At 36.7% G+C, this 17,736-nt stretch overlaps 2 protein-coding genes across 7 annotated transcripts; both read right to left on the bottom strand.

Moving 5' to 3' along the window:
• Positions 1-4,198: 4,198 nt before the first annotated feature.
• LOC111780489 (LOW protein: ammonium transporter 1-like protein) lies at positions 4,199-10,178 on the bottom strand. 3 transcript variants are annotated; one of them, XM_023660909.2, is made up of 10 exons: positions 9,921-10,178; positions 9,754-9,813; positions 9,581-9,628; positions 8,059-8,191; positions 7,898-7,974; positions 7,476-7,571; positions 6,793-6,863; positions 6,608-6,698; positions 6,427-6,533; positions 4,199-4,906 (listed from the first exon to the last, which is right to left on the bottom strand). In XM_023660909.2, the coding sequence occupies exons 1-10, from the start codon at positions 10,131-10,133 to the stop codon at positions 4,819-4,821; spliced, it is 984 nt and encodes a 327-aa protein (XP_023516677.2). In that variant the 5' UTR covers positions 10,134-10,178; the 3' UTR covers positions 4,199-4,818. The 3 variants fall into 3 exon arrangements, with proteins under 3 accessions (XP_023516677.2, XP_086975892.1, XP_086975891.1); XM_087119766.1 differs by lacking the exon at positions 6,427-6,533; XM_087119765.1 differs by lacking the exon at positions 4,199-4,906 and having other exon boundaries at positions 6,271-6,533; positions 9,921-10,177.
• Positions 10,179-10,766: 588 nt separating this feature from the next.
• LOC147787315 (uncharacterized) lies at positions 10,767-17,347 on the bottom strand. Of its 4 annotated transcripts, none has more exons than XM_087119400.1 (6): positions 16,933-17,333; positions 15,736-15,810; positions 14,399-14,487; positions 12,842-12,926; positions 12,514-12,595; positions 10,767-11,078 (listed from the first exon to the last, which is right to left on the bottom strand). In XM_087119400.1, the coding sequence occupies exons 1-6, from the start codon at positions 17,098-17,100 to the stop codon at positions 10,987-10,989; spliced, it is 591 nt and encodes a 196-aa protein (XP_086975526.1). In that variant the 5' UTR covers positions 17,101-17,333; the 3' UTR covers positions 10,767-10,986. The 4 variants fall into 4 exon arrangements, with proteins under 4 accessions (XP_086975526.1, XP_086975524.1, XP_086975525.1 ...); XM_087119398.1 differs by lacking the exon at positions 10,767-11,078 and adding an exon at positions 11,818-12,107 and having other exon boundaries at positions 16,933-17,347; XM_087119399.1 differs by lacking the exon at positions 10,767-11,078 and adding an exon at positions 11,818-12,089 and having other exon boundaries at positions 16,933-17,344.
• Between the last annotated feature and the right edge of the window lie 389 nt (positions 17,348-17,736).

Genomic DNA, 17,736 nt, shown 5'->3' on the forward strand with positions numbered 1-17,736 from the left:
TGTGAATCAAGATCTGAAATCTTGATATATTCATTTAGGAACAACTCTCTACAGGATCTTTGAAGAAGTTTGGCTGAAACCTCGATCCGAAGGCAGAAACCCGAGAATCGTTCAAGAACGGTGAGCGAACTTCCGATGCTCTTAACTCATCCGGTAGTCAAGCAAAAAAAAAATTACGACAAAAATACTAAGACATAGCCCGTAACACGATCTAGAACTTTACCGAAGAAATCATATCGATCCAAACTACGAATCAAAAGATATGAAAATCTGGGGACACTGTGTTACGGATTGCAGAGGACAGAGATCATAAAAAAAAAAAAAAAAAAAAAGTCGGCCGGCGAGCGGCGGAGGGTGGCGTGACAGGCGCTGGACACGCGCCGACTGTCGGCTCGAGCAATGCAGCTCCAATGAGGTAATGACACGTGTTGCCTGCAAAGCCCGAACCGAACCGCAAACGCGAGCCGAGCCGAACCGACCGACTCGCGACTGCGCAGAAGCTGCCGCGCGTGGTAGGCGCGCGTGCGGCCTGTGACTAATGCACTTCCCCACGCGTGGCCAGCGCACTGCCGGCGCGTGAGCGCGCGTGAAACGACCGTTTTGGCCTGTTTGCTCTCTGTTTGCCCGATTTTTGTCCCGGTTCCAGTTTTAATACTGTTTTTACGTGAATAGGGACCTAATCTAGAGAAATCAGTATTTTTGGACACCTCATGGGCAAAGAAACGCTAACAAAAAGGCACGTGTCAACCAGGTAAGTCACCACTCGGTATTTAGGAAGAAATACTTGTAGGATTCGCTTGGATTGCATGCATGCTAGTAATTTTGTTTCAGATTAGTTCTCCAGGTAAAATATTAGCCAGATTGATTGCTATGAGTGTATTGGGTGAATTATCTAAGTGTTGCTTGTATGCTTTAAGCTTCCGCTGTATGTATGCATGCATTTAATTTATGTTGGAATTGTGTATTCCGCATTCCGAGTGCTTGATGGATGAATTCGCCCCATTGAGCGCGAACGTCGTGCTCTGGGTGCTTGATGGAGGTCATCGCACCGTTGAGCCAGTATGCCTAGTTTGCATGAATTATATATTATGATGTTAGAAGACGGTTGCATGCACACTCTGTTAATTGCTAGGGCCCATTTCTATGATAAGCTTAGGGGATTATTGTTAGGAGTGATATGTCGCTCTAGCCAGACCTAACTTTCCCCTAGGAACTTAGCAGTTTACCACGGTAACAAGGTACCTCAGGAGTGTTCATAGATTGCTAGTGTGAGAACGGTATCTATAGCTTCGTGGGAGGACCAAGGGTCCTTGATCAGTCCTTACTACTCTTAGCCATTTCGCATGGGAAATGTGTCCCCACGTCGTACAGCCCATTAGCTGCATGGGAACGGGTTGGGTCGCACCCCCCATAGGGGAACTATATGGGCGTAGGGGTATCCATCACACCCCTAGGCTAGATACCAAGTAGTCCCAGATAGCCATGTAGAGGTAGCACCTCATAGAGAGATGCCGACCGTATTAGCTTGGCGTAAGTAACCTCTAGGCGTCTAATGAAAGGACGATGAACCGGTGAAACCCAAGGGGCAAGCTCCAAGGGACTAAGATTAGAACCAGATGTCCTAAGACCGAATTAGGAAACCATGGGAACCTGTTAAATTAGGATGCGAAGAGAGCCTACAAGTAGGTGGCTTACTGAGTATAATTTTTATACTCATTCATTTCTATTTTTTTTGTCAGGTGCCGGTCGAGGAGGAGGAGCGTTCGAGAGCTGTGCGGTCACAGAGGGGGTCGTTCCGGAGCGTTAGTCCTCTTTGGTCTTTTAGAGTCTTTTGCAAATTCCTTTTATATTTGGATTGTATTTCTTTTTTTTGTAAATTTAAATCCTTTTTTGAAATATTTAAAAAAATTACACTCAGCTTTTTTCTATTTTAATTTTATTAGATTTTCATATTTTTATTTTACTCTCTTTTTATTTTATTTTCTTTTTGTTTGTTTTATTTCATCTTTTGGATCACGGTCCGAGCTCGAAGCCTCGAAAATTGGGTCGTGACAACATCAACCCTAGAGAAAAGGTCTAGTATGACTGTCTTTAACAGTTTCTAGGCAACGGATTTGGCGATTGTGCGGCACCCACTCTCAGCACTGAGTTGGTTAAGCCTACTTCGAGTTACGTTGCCTGCGGCCGGGCAACATGAATACAAACTTCAGGTCTCAATTTCAAAAGAAGATTTTAGAAAGCAGGGGAGAGAGATTTTGGAAAATGAGTTTTGAAAGCAAGAGAGAAATTGAAATCGGTGTTCTATGAGAATGTAAGCAAAAGGAAACAACAACGACTTACTGCATATAACTATCGGATAGGGAGAAGTTGACAACTAGTCATATCCCCTGTAGTACATTTTGAGGCATTTCATATCTCCCAGGTGTAGCCATGACATCCCCGAAACGTCATACTCTTAAAGAAAACAAGAAAGAAATAATACAACATGAAAGTAGTAAAAGAAAGCAATAAAGTAGTATAAGACAAGGGTTTCGGCGTGTCATGAGCATGCGGCCATGGGCAACATGCCTTGGACAAGCATAACCGTGACCCTAATTATCATTCTATAGTTGAATGACTATCACATAATTAATGTTAATCAATCATTTAAGTTAATTAATGTTAATTAATGATTTATAGGTTCTTTTTAAACAATATTCTATATTTAAAATTATTTTTCAAATATTTTGTATGTGAAATAACTTTTAAAGAAACATATACACAAATATTCTTTATAATGAAGCTACTTAATTAAATTTCTAAAAATAAAAATTTTTCTTTCCTATAAAATAGAAATTTATTTTAATCCTTTTTTGTGGCTCTTTTTTTCTTTTTCTTCTCCTTGTCCTGGTGAATGAGATATCATGTGTCAAGGCTCAGTGTCACTATGCAGTGAGTCAACCAACTCGAATTCGTGTCGTTTCTGGTCGAACGACATATATCCAAGCATCTGATCTTATTTTAAGAAGACGGTTTTATAAAATGAGGGCATAAATATTTGAAAAAGAGAGTTTGAAAGCAAGGTAGAAGACAATGTTGAAAGCAATGTTATACACTAACGAGCAAGAAAAACAACGATTTAGATAGCATATAACACCATGTATGAATAATTGACGACTAGTCGCATACTCTTATAGTACATTTTGAGGTATTTTCAGTCTATCAAGCATAGACCTGAATTTTTTGAAACATCATACTCCTAGAAAATACAAAACGAAAACTATACATCATAAAAGCGATAAAAGCATTATAACATGAAGAGTTTGACATGCAACAGACAAAACACTTTAGACAATCATGACCGTGACACCATACAATCCAAGAAAAGTCTGACATGGGCTAGGTTATGTGCTCTTAAGGGTAGACCTTCCTAGACCGAGCCAAGGCAATATGGGTCAACCCCTTGTGGAGTGCAGATAAATGGAATGGTTCGAAGATAATCTAAAACTTTAATTTCCAAACTTAATAAAAAAAAATTATATATATATATATATATATATATATATATATATATATATATATATATATATATTTTGCATAATTTAGAATTTTTTTTTTTATTTTTCTAATTATTTAAATTTTGATTACTTTCAAAATAAATTACATTCTTTTTTCTTATCTTAAAATTATAAAAATTAATTATATTCTTTTTTATCTATTATTTGTTAAATAAATAAAAATTTATAGATTAATTAGATGTTATCGAATCAAACCAGCTCGACTTTATTATTAATATTAAAATATATATTTTTTTCTTATGATACAAATGCATATATTTATTTATTTATTTTTGACAATTCTTAAAAATAACTTTTATCTTTATTTTTTCAAAATATACATTAAAATTGAGTTGCAAAATTTAAATAAATATTTAAAAGTAGAGGTTGAATTTATTATTTAATAACAATTGTTTGTATTTAAAAATTTACAACCCGAACTATTGGATCAAGTATAAAAAATGTCTCACCTCAATTAACGAACACCCTTATTAATTTTTACTCATCAATTTAAACATAATTTAGCAGATAAAAGTATCAATTATTATAAGATTGACGGTCGATTGGCCCCATTTTAATATTTTCTAGTTTTTTTTTTTTTTTCGTAAATTGAATTAATAATAATAAAAAAAGAGATGAAATTAGAAAATGACTGCACAGTATTTATTATTATTATTAATTTTATTGCTTTATATATAAATTTTGAAGTATTTTTCGGTCTCTTTTGGAAAAGGAAAAAGTCTCTTTATTGCAACGTATATACAGTCACACCTGTCACAATCACACTCTTGTCAGGACAGTGATTGTGCAACACTTGTTCTAACACAGCGAACAAGTTAGTTGTGTGAAATTCAGACTTTGTAGACAATATTGGTGTGTACTCGAGCCTCGGGCCTAGTTTGACAGAAATATTTTGAAAAATATGAGCGAGGAAATACATTGAAAACAATTTTAAAGAAAGTAATGTTATAAGCTAAAAAACAAGTAGCAACAACAACTTTGATAGCATATAACCAAGTAGAAAGATTTGACAACTAATACATTTTGGAGCATTTTAGCCTTGATGGGTGACAACTAGTACATTTTGACACAACAACTCCGTATTGACACAACAAGAAATATTAAACACTTATTTAACATGAAAGCAAGTAAAAGAGGGTTTGGAATGCATATCCGATCATGGACAGCACGTCCTAGACAAGCATGACCGAAACATCCGACATGCGGCTAGAGACAACATGCTTTGAACAAGCATGACCGTGACTACAACGTTCATGGAACTTTATTTTTGAAAGTGAAATGCTCCAATATGATCCCACTTAGGATAGATGAACCAATTTGATTGGCTAATCAAATTGTTGTTCCAAATCCTTCCACAAAAAAACACTTAGTCAATATCCATTAACAAATTCATCCACAATTGCTACATGAATCATCATTTTCAACTTTCATAGTTGCATCTAATTAGTCCTAGAAATATCATCTTCATTCAACGTCGTCTATACTCTAAACTTATTAAGTAAATGATCTATACTCTAAACGTATTAAGTAAATGACAGCTATGGATAGTCTGCTTCGATAACTTACGGAGTATTTTAAGTGTTGAGAAAGTCATTTCAAATATGCTATCAGCTGGTTTAGTACTACTTTACTTATGAACCAATAGCGAGAGAAGTTGAATAGCTAAACAACATAAAATGTATGAAGTCCCTTTATAGATTTTGGAATGTTATTTCCTTTATTGTATATATATATATATATAAAAAAAAAAAGGACAAAAGTTACAAGAACAGAGAGAATAGGATGTGTATGTGCGAACAAAATGGAAAGGAGATTCTCTTCAACTTCTCAACTGTACGGAGATATCTAACCATACATATTCTCAATTGTTTTGAAACAATATTCTCAATTGTTTTGAAACAAAGTTTGGTATCAGACCCAAACACCAGACAGTGTGCCAGTAAGAACATGGGGCCCTAAAGGGAGGTGGATTCGATTGGATAGAGAAACGAGTGCTAACGAGAACGCTAGGCTCTGAAAGGAGGTGGATTGCGAGATCCCACATCGATTAGAGAGGGGAACGAGTGTCAGCGAGGATGCTGGGCCCTGAAGGGGGGTGAATTAAGAGATCTCACATCAGTTGGAGAGGGGAACGAAATATTCTTTATACGGGTGTGGAAACCTCTTCCTAGCACACGCGTTTCAAAAACCTTGAGGGAAAGTCCAAAGAAGACAATATCTGTTAGTAGTGGGGCTTGGGCCATTACAAATGGTATCAACGCTAGACATCGGGCGATGTGCCAGTGAGGAGACTAAGCCCAGAAGGGAGGTGGACACGAGGCGGTGGCTGGGCCCTAAAGGGGGGTGGGGGGTCACACATCGATTCAAGAAGGGAATGAGTGCCAACGAAGACATTGGACTCCAAAGGGGTGAATTGTGAGATCCCACATCGATTGAGGAGAAGAACGAAACATTCTTTATAAGAGTGTGAAAACCTCTTCTTAGCAGACACGTTTTAAAATCTTTTCAGGGTGGTTTTCTAAAGGCAAACTTAAAGAGTGTTTCCGATGAATCTTGCAAGAGCTATCCCGTCGCTTATTTGGAAGGAGGCGTACTCGAGAGTGTTCAACGATGTCTTATCACTTTGTTCCTTGGGTTGTTTTGTTCAGCTTTTGGCTCTAGAAGGCTATTCCCATGTTTCTCATTCAAAACTAAAAAGAAAAAAGAAAAAACAAAGAGAATATCAGCCACTCTTATTCTATAACCGAGCAGGATTATTGTCATGTACATAGATTCATATCATTTTCAGTAAAAGCCCCAGCAAGGAGCTTAGTTCTTTGACAGAAAACAACACATTTACAGAGTTCACAAACAAAGAAGACAAGCTTACTCTTCCTTTGATTTAAGTTGTCTAGCAAGTAAGACTAATCCCACAGCAGTAAAAGCAGACAAAACCGTCGACGAGTACGAAACCGCCAGTAGAGCACCTCTCAACGACTAGGATATATAAATCATCAAATTACCATTAAGCATTGAACTTAAGAATCAAAATAATCATAAGGTTCTAGTACCTTGGCTAGAAGTAAAGCATTGTCATTTGCATACTGCAGAGAACTCTCAGGAATGCTCTGAACGCCCTGACCCAGTTGCCATGAAATTACTCTGCGTTTAACATTCAAGACATGAAAGGGATATGCTTGTCATCTGATAAATGAAGAAATAATTGAAGAATCGAGTTAAAACGAGTGGTGATTACCCAAATACGACACCAATTGCTGCACCGATGTTCGCCTTATCGGCAGTCAGTTCAACTTGAAGCTCTCCGAACTGAAGAGTGGAACAACATTACTGTGAGATCCCACATCAGTTGAGGAGGAGAACGAAACGTTCTTTATAAGGGTGCGAAAACCTCTTCATAGTAGACGCGTTCTAAAAAACCTTGAGGAAAAGCCCGAAAGAAAAGCCCAAAGAGAACAGTATCTGCTAGCGGTGGGCTTGGGCTATTACAAATGGTATCAGAGCCAGACACCGGGCAATATATCAGCAAGGAAGCTGAGCCCCGAAAGGGGGTGGACATGAGGCGGTGTGCTAGCAAGGACGCTAGGCCCTGTCGAGGGTGGATTAGGGGCCACACATCGATTGGAGAAGGGAATAGTGACAGCAAGGACCCTGGGCCCCAAAAGGGAGTGGATTGTAAGATCCCATGTCAGTTGGGAAGGAGAACGGAACATTCTTTAACTGTGGAAACCTCTCCCTAATAGACGCGTTTTAAAAACCTTGAGAGAAAGCCCGAAAGGGAAAGCTCAAAGAGGACAATATTTACTAGCGGTAAGCTTGGGCTAGTACAATTACTTGAACTTGTTCAAGATGGTTCAAATCTGCAAAATAATGGTTTATCTGTAATTTATACGTTGCATCGAATATAAAGTTCAAACCTACCTTAAACATTCTGGTTTCGTTCTTCGGCTGTTCGGCTACTTTCGGAGCAGATGATGCAGACAGAAGCTTTCCAGTTGTGTTCATTGCTTTGGCAATCTACAATTGTGAAAACTTCCAAGAAACTTAAAAAAACTTGAATGATAACATTTTGTACCGACGAGATTTATAGTTCGATTTTCCATTTTCCTATGAACAAAATTACAGGGTAGAACCTAACACGTTGATATTTCCTCGACCTCGAGAAGGAATACATAACGTCATTAACTTTCCAATTATGTAGAGAATAGGAAACCATAGATAGTGAACAGAATTTCTAAGCAACCTCAAATCTTTTGGCACATTAACTCGAAAAATTCATACAATATGATTGATAAACACAAAAGCTTTGATCATGAAAAAGTAATTTCGGGTTTACGAGGTACCTTCTGTAGTTCGCCCTGACCGTACTGTCCCATTGATTGGAACCTTCTTCCAGCAGATATCAAACGCTTGCCAAGTCCTAAATAGAGAGAGACCAAACAAAGGTCACATTTATTTCTTCACAAAATACTTGAGTATCAATTTCCTTGAGTCCTGTTCTTGCCTGACTTGTAATTTTCAGTCAAAGATTGCACCAACGAGGGGAGCTTGCTTACTAAAGTATGTGAAGTGGAGGTGTCAGCTACTTCCCATGCTCGAGAGAGATTTAGCAATATTTCACCCATTTCTTGACCACACTGAAGCAGAGATTCTAACATTCTCAGTACATCACAAATTTATAGCAGAGAATCCACATTTATTTCAAGTTGAGAGTCGAAAATCAATGCGTTCATCCTATTATGACGGTTTTACAATAAGAAAGATGAGATACAATAAGAAAAAAAGCATGTGTAGCAGAGAGGGTGCGGTTAGGAACCATGACATCCACAATGGTATGATATTGTCCACTTTGAGCATAAGCTCTCATGGCTTTGCTTTTGGTTTTCCCAAAAGGCCTCGTACCAATGGAAATGTATTCTTTACTTATAAACTCATGATCAACCCTTTAATTAGCTGATGTGGGACTCATCTCCCAACAATCCTCTCGGACAAAGTACACCATAGAGCCTCCCTTGAGGCTTATGGACCTTCGAATAGTATCCCCTTAATTGAGGCTCGACTCCTTTGGAGCTCTCGAACAAAGTACACCTTTTGTTTGACACTTGAGTCATTTTTTACTACACCGTTGAGACTCTCACAACTTCTTTGTTTGACATTTGAGGATTCTATTGACATGGTTAAGTTAAGGGCATGACTCTGTTAACATGTTAGAAATCACGACTCTCCACAATGGTATGGTATTGTCCACTTTGAGCATAAGCTCTCGTGGCTTTGCTTTTGGTTTTCCCAAAAAACCTCATACCAATAGAAATGTATTCCTTACACCCATGATCAACCCCTTAGTTAACCAATGTGAGACTTCTCTCCCAACACTTTTCAACAAATGCCAACTTATGATAGCATCCTCCCCTAACAATTTTTTTCTAATTTTCTTGTTTCTTCTCGATAATTTCATTGTCACATTCTTTTTGGGTTCAACAACAATATAGATATGGGGTTTCAAACACTCGACTTCTACGATAGTCAGTAATACATTTGTCTTTACCAGTTGAACTGTCCTTACGTTGACCATTTTTTTTGTTACATTTTCTACGATAGTTAGTAAAATGAACTATACGCAAGCCTTTCTGGGAGATTCCACCTCAGTTGGAAAAGAGAACGAAACATTCTTTCTAAGGGTGTAGAAACCTCTCCCTAACCGACGCGTTGTAAAACCTTGAGGGAAAACCCAGAAGGGAAAACCCAAATAGGACAATATCTACTAGCGATGGACTCGGCCTGTTACACTTTTGAAAGCTAACTCTCTTGAGTGTATTTTGGATAACTTTTGAAAAAGTGCTTTGAAATGAAGGCATTTCTTTCAAAAAGTGCAACTAAAAGCACTGTTAACCTTCCAGAAGTCATTCCAAACACAAGGTAAAAGAAATCACTAATAAGCATCATTTTCTAATCCGATAACGAAACCAAAATGGATATGAACACGCCTAAACAAGCAAAGATACAAGCCAGAAGAACAGAAACGGTACCTCATCAATAACGGGTCCATTAGAGAGATCAAACGCAGCATCATTGAGCTTCACATACAAAGCAACGTTATCGGTATTAATCTCAATCCCAAAAACCGAAGAACATGAAGAACAGAGCTACAGAATGACACAACAACAAAACAAAACACATCGAATCTACAACTTCCTCTTACATCAAGACGAAGATCACGGGGAAGTTTTTCGAAGTAATCTCGCGAGAGATCAAAACTGTCCTGTACATAAAATTAAAACAGCCACAAACAATCAAAACCCTAACAGAAAATTGGATATGAACTTAACGAAATCGAGGGGGAAAAGTTGAGATGAAGCCCATACTTACGGCCAGTTCTTGAAGGAGAACTTGGGGGTCGGGTTCTAAGGACTTGGCGGAGTCGGATTCGGCGAGAGCAAAGGGAAGAGTGAGGGGTTTTGGTGAAAGGGGCTTTTGGGCAAAGGAGGGTTTGAAGCGGATCGGATGCGAATATTGGGAAAAGAGAGGGGCAGAATGGGAAGAGAGAAAAGTGAGAGGTTGAAGAAGGTGAAGAGAAGCCATTGGAGGTGAGTAAGAGAATCTGGTGTGTTCAGTGTCAGCCACTGGAATTTTTGGCACTTTAAGAAGAAGCCTGTTTTTTTTTTTTTTTTTTTTTTTTTTTTTTTTTTTTTTTTTTTTTAAATTAGCTTAAAATATAATATAAATATATTTATTTAATTTCATAATTATTTTTTTATTATTTACTTTCCAACCAATCTTAAAATAATTTAAAACTATTTGAAATATAATTTTCAAATATATATATATACATATATTTGAATGTTAAATCTTAATTAAACATTTAAAAGTAAATAAATAAATGTTTTACAAATTATAATAAAAATAAATAAATTACTATTATAATTTAGACATAGATTAATTTTATATATTCTTTTATCAACAAATAATAATTTATTACAAATGTGGTTCATCTCTAATTTCTAATAATATGAATAAATCCCGTCAATTAATAGTTTATATTGAAAAATGAAAATCATACATTAAAAAGCTTCTTTAAAATGACCATTTAAAAAATAATATAATGTTCACTTGCCGAGCTCAATTTTCACAAATTCTCTAGAGAATTCACGCTCCAATGCCTGTAAAAATAAATAGAAATTTCATGGAGATAAGAAATGAAATAGGTGACAGAGATGAAGACAGAGAAGACTTCCTTATCTTTGTCATGTCAATCTTTTGGACATCTCTATGTAACAATTAATAATAATCATTTCCCTCTCATCCCCGTCTCAAAATGAAGGACCCCACCTGAACTATACAATTACCATAATGAAGCGTGCGGATTTTCCATATTTGATACCCGACATTATAAATGAAAAACTACAAGAAAAAGGAATAGGTTTGTCCCTAGACATCATCCTCCAACTTTGGCAACTTTTCTTTGCTGAATTTGGGCTGTTAATGGACACTGCATTTCTGTCCAACTTATGGGAACCATCACTGCACCTAAAATAACATTCAATCCATAATAGAAGAGTTACATACAACCAGTGTTTTTTCAAAGCTCAAGCACAATAAAACGCAATAGCCTTTTGTGGGCTTCACAGATGGCGCCTTTCAAAACATTAGCTACATCAAGCCCTTAAAATCATGAACCAAGTACACAAGAATTGGCATTTTGAATAAGAAGGATTATGGCTTATTCTTCCAAGAACGGATTAAGAGGGTCAGCTACCCAACTAATCTTCATAATTAAATACCATTACTGTATAGGTAGATTTCATTGTGAAAGACTGATTACTAGCTAATTCATGGGTAGAGTGATATGGAAATCAACCCAAGGGAAAGTATGGAACGGATTACCTTGATGATCAAGATTAAGAGTAAAGAAAACTCGTTTCTAAACTCGTGATTCGAATCACTCCACAAGAGGTTTGATCAATACCACTTGAATGACTCTACATGCAAGTTCTAAACACAAGAATTTGCAAAGAAAGTTTAGCTCTCAACAAAGCTAAAATAGAAATTCTATTCTTAATTCCAAAATCTAATGTCTAATCAAAGAAAAGAAGGCTTTAGCCTTTACAAACCTTAACCTATGTGATAGGTAACTCCAAAATTAAATGGGTTAGTAAATGAGAAATACTCATAACCTCCATATTAAAATGGCTAGTTAATGGTGGAATATAGTAACCTATGTGGGTTACCATATAACCTTAACTCCTATATTTAAAACTAGCTTAAATATGACAACAAATAGTTAAACTATAATTAAATAATGCAAATAATAAAATGTGCTTATTAGTCATCCTTGGACTATTTGATAAATTCAGCGGAGTTCATTAAATGCAACTTAAAGTGCATTTAATTCATCTCTGTCTTGAAACTCAACTTTGCATAACATATAAGGGAGGTCTCCAACGTCTTCTAGAATTTCCTTTGATGAGCTCATTATAGCTTGAATATAACTGTATAAGGTTTGTTGTAGCTTCTTGGCTCTCGTCCTTGTAATTGGACCTTGAGGTATGAAAATTTCTTGGTCGTGGTTCATATCATAGAGCCAAAGATGGTGAATTGTACAAGTTAACAATAACATTGATGAAATAAAAGGAGCTCCGATGTATAGCGAGGACCTTACCGCATAAGAAGTAACCATAGAAACGAAGGAACCTACTATTTCTTTATCCATTTCGATTTTTTTTTTTTTTTTTTTTCACTCGATGTTTTTTTTTATACCAAGTATCAATACAATTTCGTATTTTGGGTGAGTAAGAACAAGAAAAAGAGGCATGCTTATGGAGATCTATATTCATTCCTAATCAAGTAATAACAGAACATTCAAAGTACTAAAATACCAGTTGGACATCTATGGCTCAAGCTCTTTCATGATCAAGACGACAAGATAGGAACAACGATTATGAAAGTACCATACTGTTTATACCTGCTGTACTTTCGGCAGAGACAACGCCGAGTTCGTTTTTTGCAGTTGATAGATGATAGGCCCTTGCATCTCCAAGAGAAAGCTTTTGGAAAGAACCTTTTGTCAAGGAAATTTGAGGTAAGAAATACACTCAGAATCAAAACCTCCAAGAAAATTTCATTAGTGCGAGCAATGAACTAAATCCAACACCAAAAAGATGAAATAAAATTGTCCCCATCCAGAAAACAACGCTTCGCTCTTGCCAATTCTTGTTTCCTATAGGAAGATTGAGTGGGAAAAATAATGAAAGTATGAATGATCATATCTAAAATTCAGACAGAAAGGATACAACAAGAGCTTTGACAATGTCACCAGGACGAAATGATAAATGCATATCTACTTTATCAATCTCCGTTGCTCGAACGTCTTGTTGCCTACGGACATGATTTAAGACAGAAAGCATGAATGATCTTCCAGTGTAAAATATTTCCCAAACAGAATAGATTAAAAGACATTTCAAATAGAAGTCTCTCAATTATTTAATTACACCATTATAACAAGATGAAAAACAAAAACATTCCTTGTTTGCCACTTCCATCATTATATATTATGAAACAATTTCCATAAAAATTAAGAAGGTAAAAGAATGTCACATCGGAATGAAATGGGCATACCTAAATGAGCTTTCCACCCCCACCATGTTCAAGTCGTACACGTCTGATTTAGCAAGCCTTCAATAAAAACTCAAAGGGACGTCTTCCCAAATTCTAGTGGGAATTGGCATTGGTTGTAACAAGCACACAGAAATTGAAGCCAAACACTTTGACAGTTGGCACACCCCACTTTCCTTTTTTTTTTTTTTTTTTCTTTAATGAATTACAAAACTTTGGTTGAGAAAAAGTGAAAGAATATGTAAGGTATCTCCTTACTAGTATTGATATTCAGATGAAGAGAGCCCATGGCAATACAAAACAATCCCGACCTATTTGTGACGGAAGATCTCACAAAAGACTTCTAGTAAATTCCACGAGATAGGATATTGATTTATCCAAATGAAATCTTAGGTCTCCTTGTGCTCAAGAGGAGTGATGTTCGAACCACTCTGAGTTGGCCTAATGGTCAATCAGAGCTAAATTATATGATAAAGAGTTTAGAAAGGATAGGTCCTACGAGTTCCCTTGATAATAAAATGTGGAAGGGTTAAGCAGCTATCTCATGAAAGTAGTTGAAATGTACGCAAGGTATCCCTCACTAATACCAAAAAAGAAAGAAAGAAAGAAAAAAGATTCTTCTAAAACAAATGACTATAACACAACCCATTTATTACTTCCAGCTCGCAGAAGATTTATCTCAATATATGTGAATGGTTGTTCCCTAGGAAGCAGGGAAACCTTTTTTTTTTTTTACAAAGGGTCAATGTTGGACACAGCCATGTCTTGGAAATGCTCCAAACACACGTCCAACCCACAGACATGGGACATGCACCTAGGCTTCAAGAGAGGTCAAATGAACAAATGAAGGAAATTAACAATGTTCTTGTGTAGGTTTTTCTTAACTTAATTTATTCCTAATTTATTAAACAAATCGTACGCAAGAAGCTCATGCTCAACAATGTTAAGTGCTTGAGGTGCTTTACGTAGCCAAGGTACACAACAGGTGCATATTTTCCAGGCTTGCTAAAACAATGTTTCCATCAACATAAATTTTGACCGAATTTACATGGAACTTAATTATTTGATTTCCATGCAATATAAATTAATAAGATAAGAGTATAAGTTGTCAAGAAAATGCAAAATAAAAAAATAAAAAAAATTGGAACATGGTTTAAGAGCTTTTCACACCAAAGGAGATAAGATATGTAAAAAATACTGAATAAATAAAAGCTTCATAAAAGAACATTTCAAACCTTATAATTCCAGTAAACTTCTCCGTCACAGAATTCGGACCAACACACATGATATCAGCTGATGCCATTCTAGACATTACTTTTGTGACCTACAATTAATGGAAGAATAATAAGAAATACTGTCCGAAACTTCCGTAGAGTAATAATGTAAACATCAATCAAAACGGATACTAAGAGAGGGAAAAAAAAAAAAAAAAAAAAAAAAAAAGAAAACTACTAACAAGTTGAGAGTTAAGAGTATTGGAGGCTTACGCCACCCTTGAGGCCTTAAAGGTGTAAGCCTCAATTAGTAGTGTCCAGAAGACTGAAAAGGCAAAACGAATAATCACAGCCGTCTGTCGTATTATTTTAAATTTAAAAGCTTATCGTTTATGGTTGGGTTTTTTTCTGTTTTCTTTTCTACTTTTGTTTATTATGTACAATCCTCCTATTAAGGAAAGCTGTTTTTCTATTTCCCATTTGAAACTCGACTGTTTTTATCCAAAGTTTTCCTTAGTATTTTCTTAATATACTTTTATTTTCCTAAGAAGAAACTGGATTCGCAACAGATCGAACCTAGCAACAATGCAAGTTTGCAATTTAATCACCCTTTCACATATTTAAGTCGTCTGCAAAAGATTCTACCTGTTACTAGGGGGGAACTAAGCTACAAGCGTCCCCATGACTATTCTTTCCAGTACTACTTATGACTTGACTAAGAGCTTAGCACAGCAAGATGCAAAATTAATTTCTTTTAAACAAGAAACAGAACGTTTCAGTTTGGAGTCAGTTTTGGAGGAGCTTGATGTTAGCTTTAGCCAGACTTAGATGTTGTAGAGATATGGTTGAGGAGATCTTGCTCCATCCTCTATTGCGAGAGAAAAGAATGCTTTTGTGGCAAGTTGGAATGTGTGCTATTGTTTGAGGGTTGTGGAGAGAGAAACAGTAGGATTTTTAGAGGTTTTAAGAGACCTCCGTCTGAAGTTTGATCTTGTAATTATTTGTTTGGCCTTATTTTGCTAGACTGGAGGCCTTTTTTTGTAAGTTGTCTCTCTTTGGTGGGTATTCTATTTTTGTATGCCCTTAATTCTTTCATTTATTTTTTGAATGAAAGGTTGATTATTGATCTACAAAAAGAAATAACACGTTTCATTGAAGAAATGAAAAGAGACTAATACGCCAAAGATGCAAAATTACTTTTGCCAACAGGTTTACCATACCAAAATTAAAAGCAGGTGGGGAAAGAGAAAAAAGGGGGTGGAAGCAGGTATACCGTACATCAGCAGGCACTAAAATTAAAGAGTGATGGTATTTAAATATCATGCACAAATAAATGACAAAGGCAGTGAGGAACTTACTCGAGCAATGACAATGGATCCAGGAGCTGGAACAGCTCCATGGGCCTTATGACCAGTCACTTCCACAGTTGATTTCTAATAATGCAGATCAGCCATAGTTGTAAACAACATAGAGATTTATATAAATAAATAAATAACTGGAGGTACAGATGTTGAAAAGAACTGATAAATGAAAATAAAGTAGCCATTATAACATGCTTCCATGACCAGTATGAAGTCTGAGGTTTAAATTTCAGATGGCATGGTTATGCTTAAAAGCAAAGGGAAGAAAACCAAAGAATTGGGTTTAAGACTCCCCTGTTTTATTCAGTCAGAGTTATAAGAGAAAACACGTGGAAAACTTCACCGAACACCAAAACTAAACAGTTTTTTCAGTTATTCTTATTAGTATTAAATATTTGTTCAGCTCTCAACAATATTTCTTATAATCATGCATCAAACTATCTACGAATATGTTGGAATGCAAATGTAAGTCCTATATTGGCTGGAAGAGGTGAAGAATCATTCATGTTCTACATTTTGGATAGACCCAAAAGGCAAATTCATAGAGGCATACGTCAAAAGTGGACAATATCATACCATTGGAGAAGTGTGCTATTCCAACAAAGTAAATGTTCGTGGACGTCAATATCAATATCATACCATTGTTTCTAAATATAAATGGAATGCAAAATGGTGGAGGACTCCTATGCAAAGTGCAAGCTCGTTTAAAGGTCCTTGGACCCAGATCATGTAGAGCATTCTTCTCCCCGACGATTCGTACTCATATCTCATCTCCCCTTCATTTTCTAATTCTCCTTTGATAATAAAAGTTTTGTTTCTTATAAAAAAAGAACAAAACAAAACAAAAATTGTGTAATGCTAAATTATCATAGGCATGATGATGAATCTTGCTTAACCTCAGTTAAATCTTCTACGGCGTCAAAATTAAACCGCCAGAGTATCACCTAGCCAAGAAACTATAACAAGGCTCGGAGGAAAGCGCATTAGATGATGAATCTCCCAACATCCACAACGCTTGTTTTCCTTCCTCGAGACTGAAAAATCGAAATACATCGTATAGAATTCCTTTCCTTTGCTAAATCACCCCAAAACCGCCTTAAATTCCAAAACAAAACTCATAATAATAACAACAAAACAAACAAACAAACAAATCCCAAACTACAAAACACAATGAACAGAAGAAAACGAGTGTACCAAATCCGAAGAGGCAGTCGGAGGGGGAATAATGCGGCGGAAACCAGAAAGAGAAGCATAAACAGTGTTGTTGGCAACATAAGCGCCTCTTCCAGCTTTTAAGTCCGAAATTTTTCCGAGAACTTCACCTGGAGAGACGAACTCAGTCTCCTCCTTGCCTTCTTTCATTGTCCCTCTCACAAACTCCGTCGAACCCACACTGTGGCCGTCACTGAGTCGATTGGAACTGGAACAGACTGAGTTTCTATGCAAACCTGGCGGGTGCCCTCTGCTTAAAATTGTAGCCACTGTTCTATACGTACTAAGGTTCGAACTTGCGCACCCAGAGTTGAATTGACAAGGTGTTTCTTGGCTCGTTAGCCCTCTCTTCCTAGAGTAATGGTTGTGTTAATCCTCTGAGTGTTTGCTTGTCTTTCGTTTGCTAGATCGAATGTCTCTGTTTAACCAGCGTTTATGTCCGACGAGACAAAACCGTTCATCTTCCATCCTTTTCTCTCTTCATTTTGTGGTTCCTATCCTTACAGGTGAGGTCTGAGGGTTTGGTGAAGTGTAGGATTTCAAGTATGGTCGTGAGTTCGTTGGAGGCGCGAGTTCTTACTGGAAAAACTATGAAATCTCTCTCTCTCCCTCTCTCGATTTTTCTAGTCTTCTCTTCCTCTGTGCAGGTGTTCGAGACATTGGCTAAAGGCTGGAGGAGGGAGGGAACGTCTGGGGACGATCTGCCGAGGTCGTGGTAGTGATATCCGAAAATTTCGACGACTGCTGGAATTTTCACAACCTCACTAGCGACATCTGTTTTTTAAT

This window comes from Cucurbita pepo, chromosome 18 (genome assembly GCF_057944985.1).
Source record: "Cucurbita pepo subsp. pepo isolate OVF chromosome 18, ASM5794498v1, whole genome shotgun sequence".
Classification (NCBI taxonomy): Eukaryota; Viridiplantae; Streptophyta; class Magnoliopsida; order Cucurbitales; family Cucurbitaceae; genus Cucurbita; species Cucurbita pepo.

Bases quoted from the DNA above. Each gene is read 5' to 3' on its own strand.
- LOC111780489 (XM_023660909.2), bottom strand. From the start codon at position 10,133: ATGGCTTCTCTTCACCTTCTTCAACCTCTCACTTTTCTCTCTTCCCAT. The intron at 6,864-7,475 runs GTAGGTTTGAAC...TCCACTCTTCAG, and splicing joins ACGAAACCAGAATGTTTAAG to TTCGGAGAGCTTCAAGTTGA. The intron at 6,534-6,607 runs GTACTAGAACCT...TATATATCCTAG, and splicing joins ATGCTTTACTTCTAGCCAAG to TCGTTGAGAGGTGCTCTACT.
- LOC147787315 (XM_087119398.1), bottom strand. From the start codon at position 17,100: ATGAAAGAAGGCAAGGAGGAGACTGAGTTCGTCTCTCCAGGTGAAGTT. The intron at 14,488-15,735 runs GTAAGTTCCTCA...CATTAATTGTAG, and splicing joins GATCCATTGTCATTGCTCGA to GTCACAAAAGTAATGTCTAG. The intron at 12,108-12,513 runs GTATAAACAGTA...ACCACGACCAAG, and splicing joins CTCTGCCGAAAGTACAGCAG to AAATTTTCATACCTCAAGGT.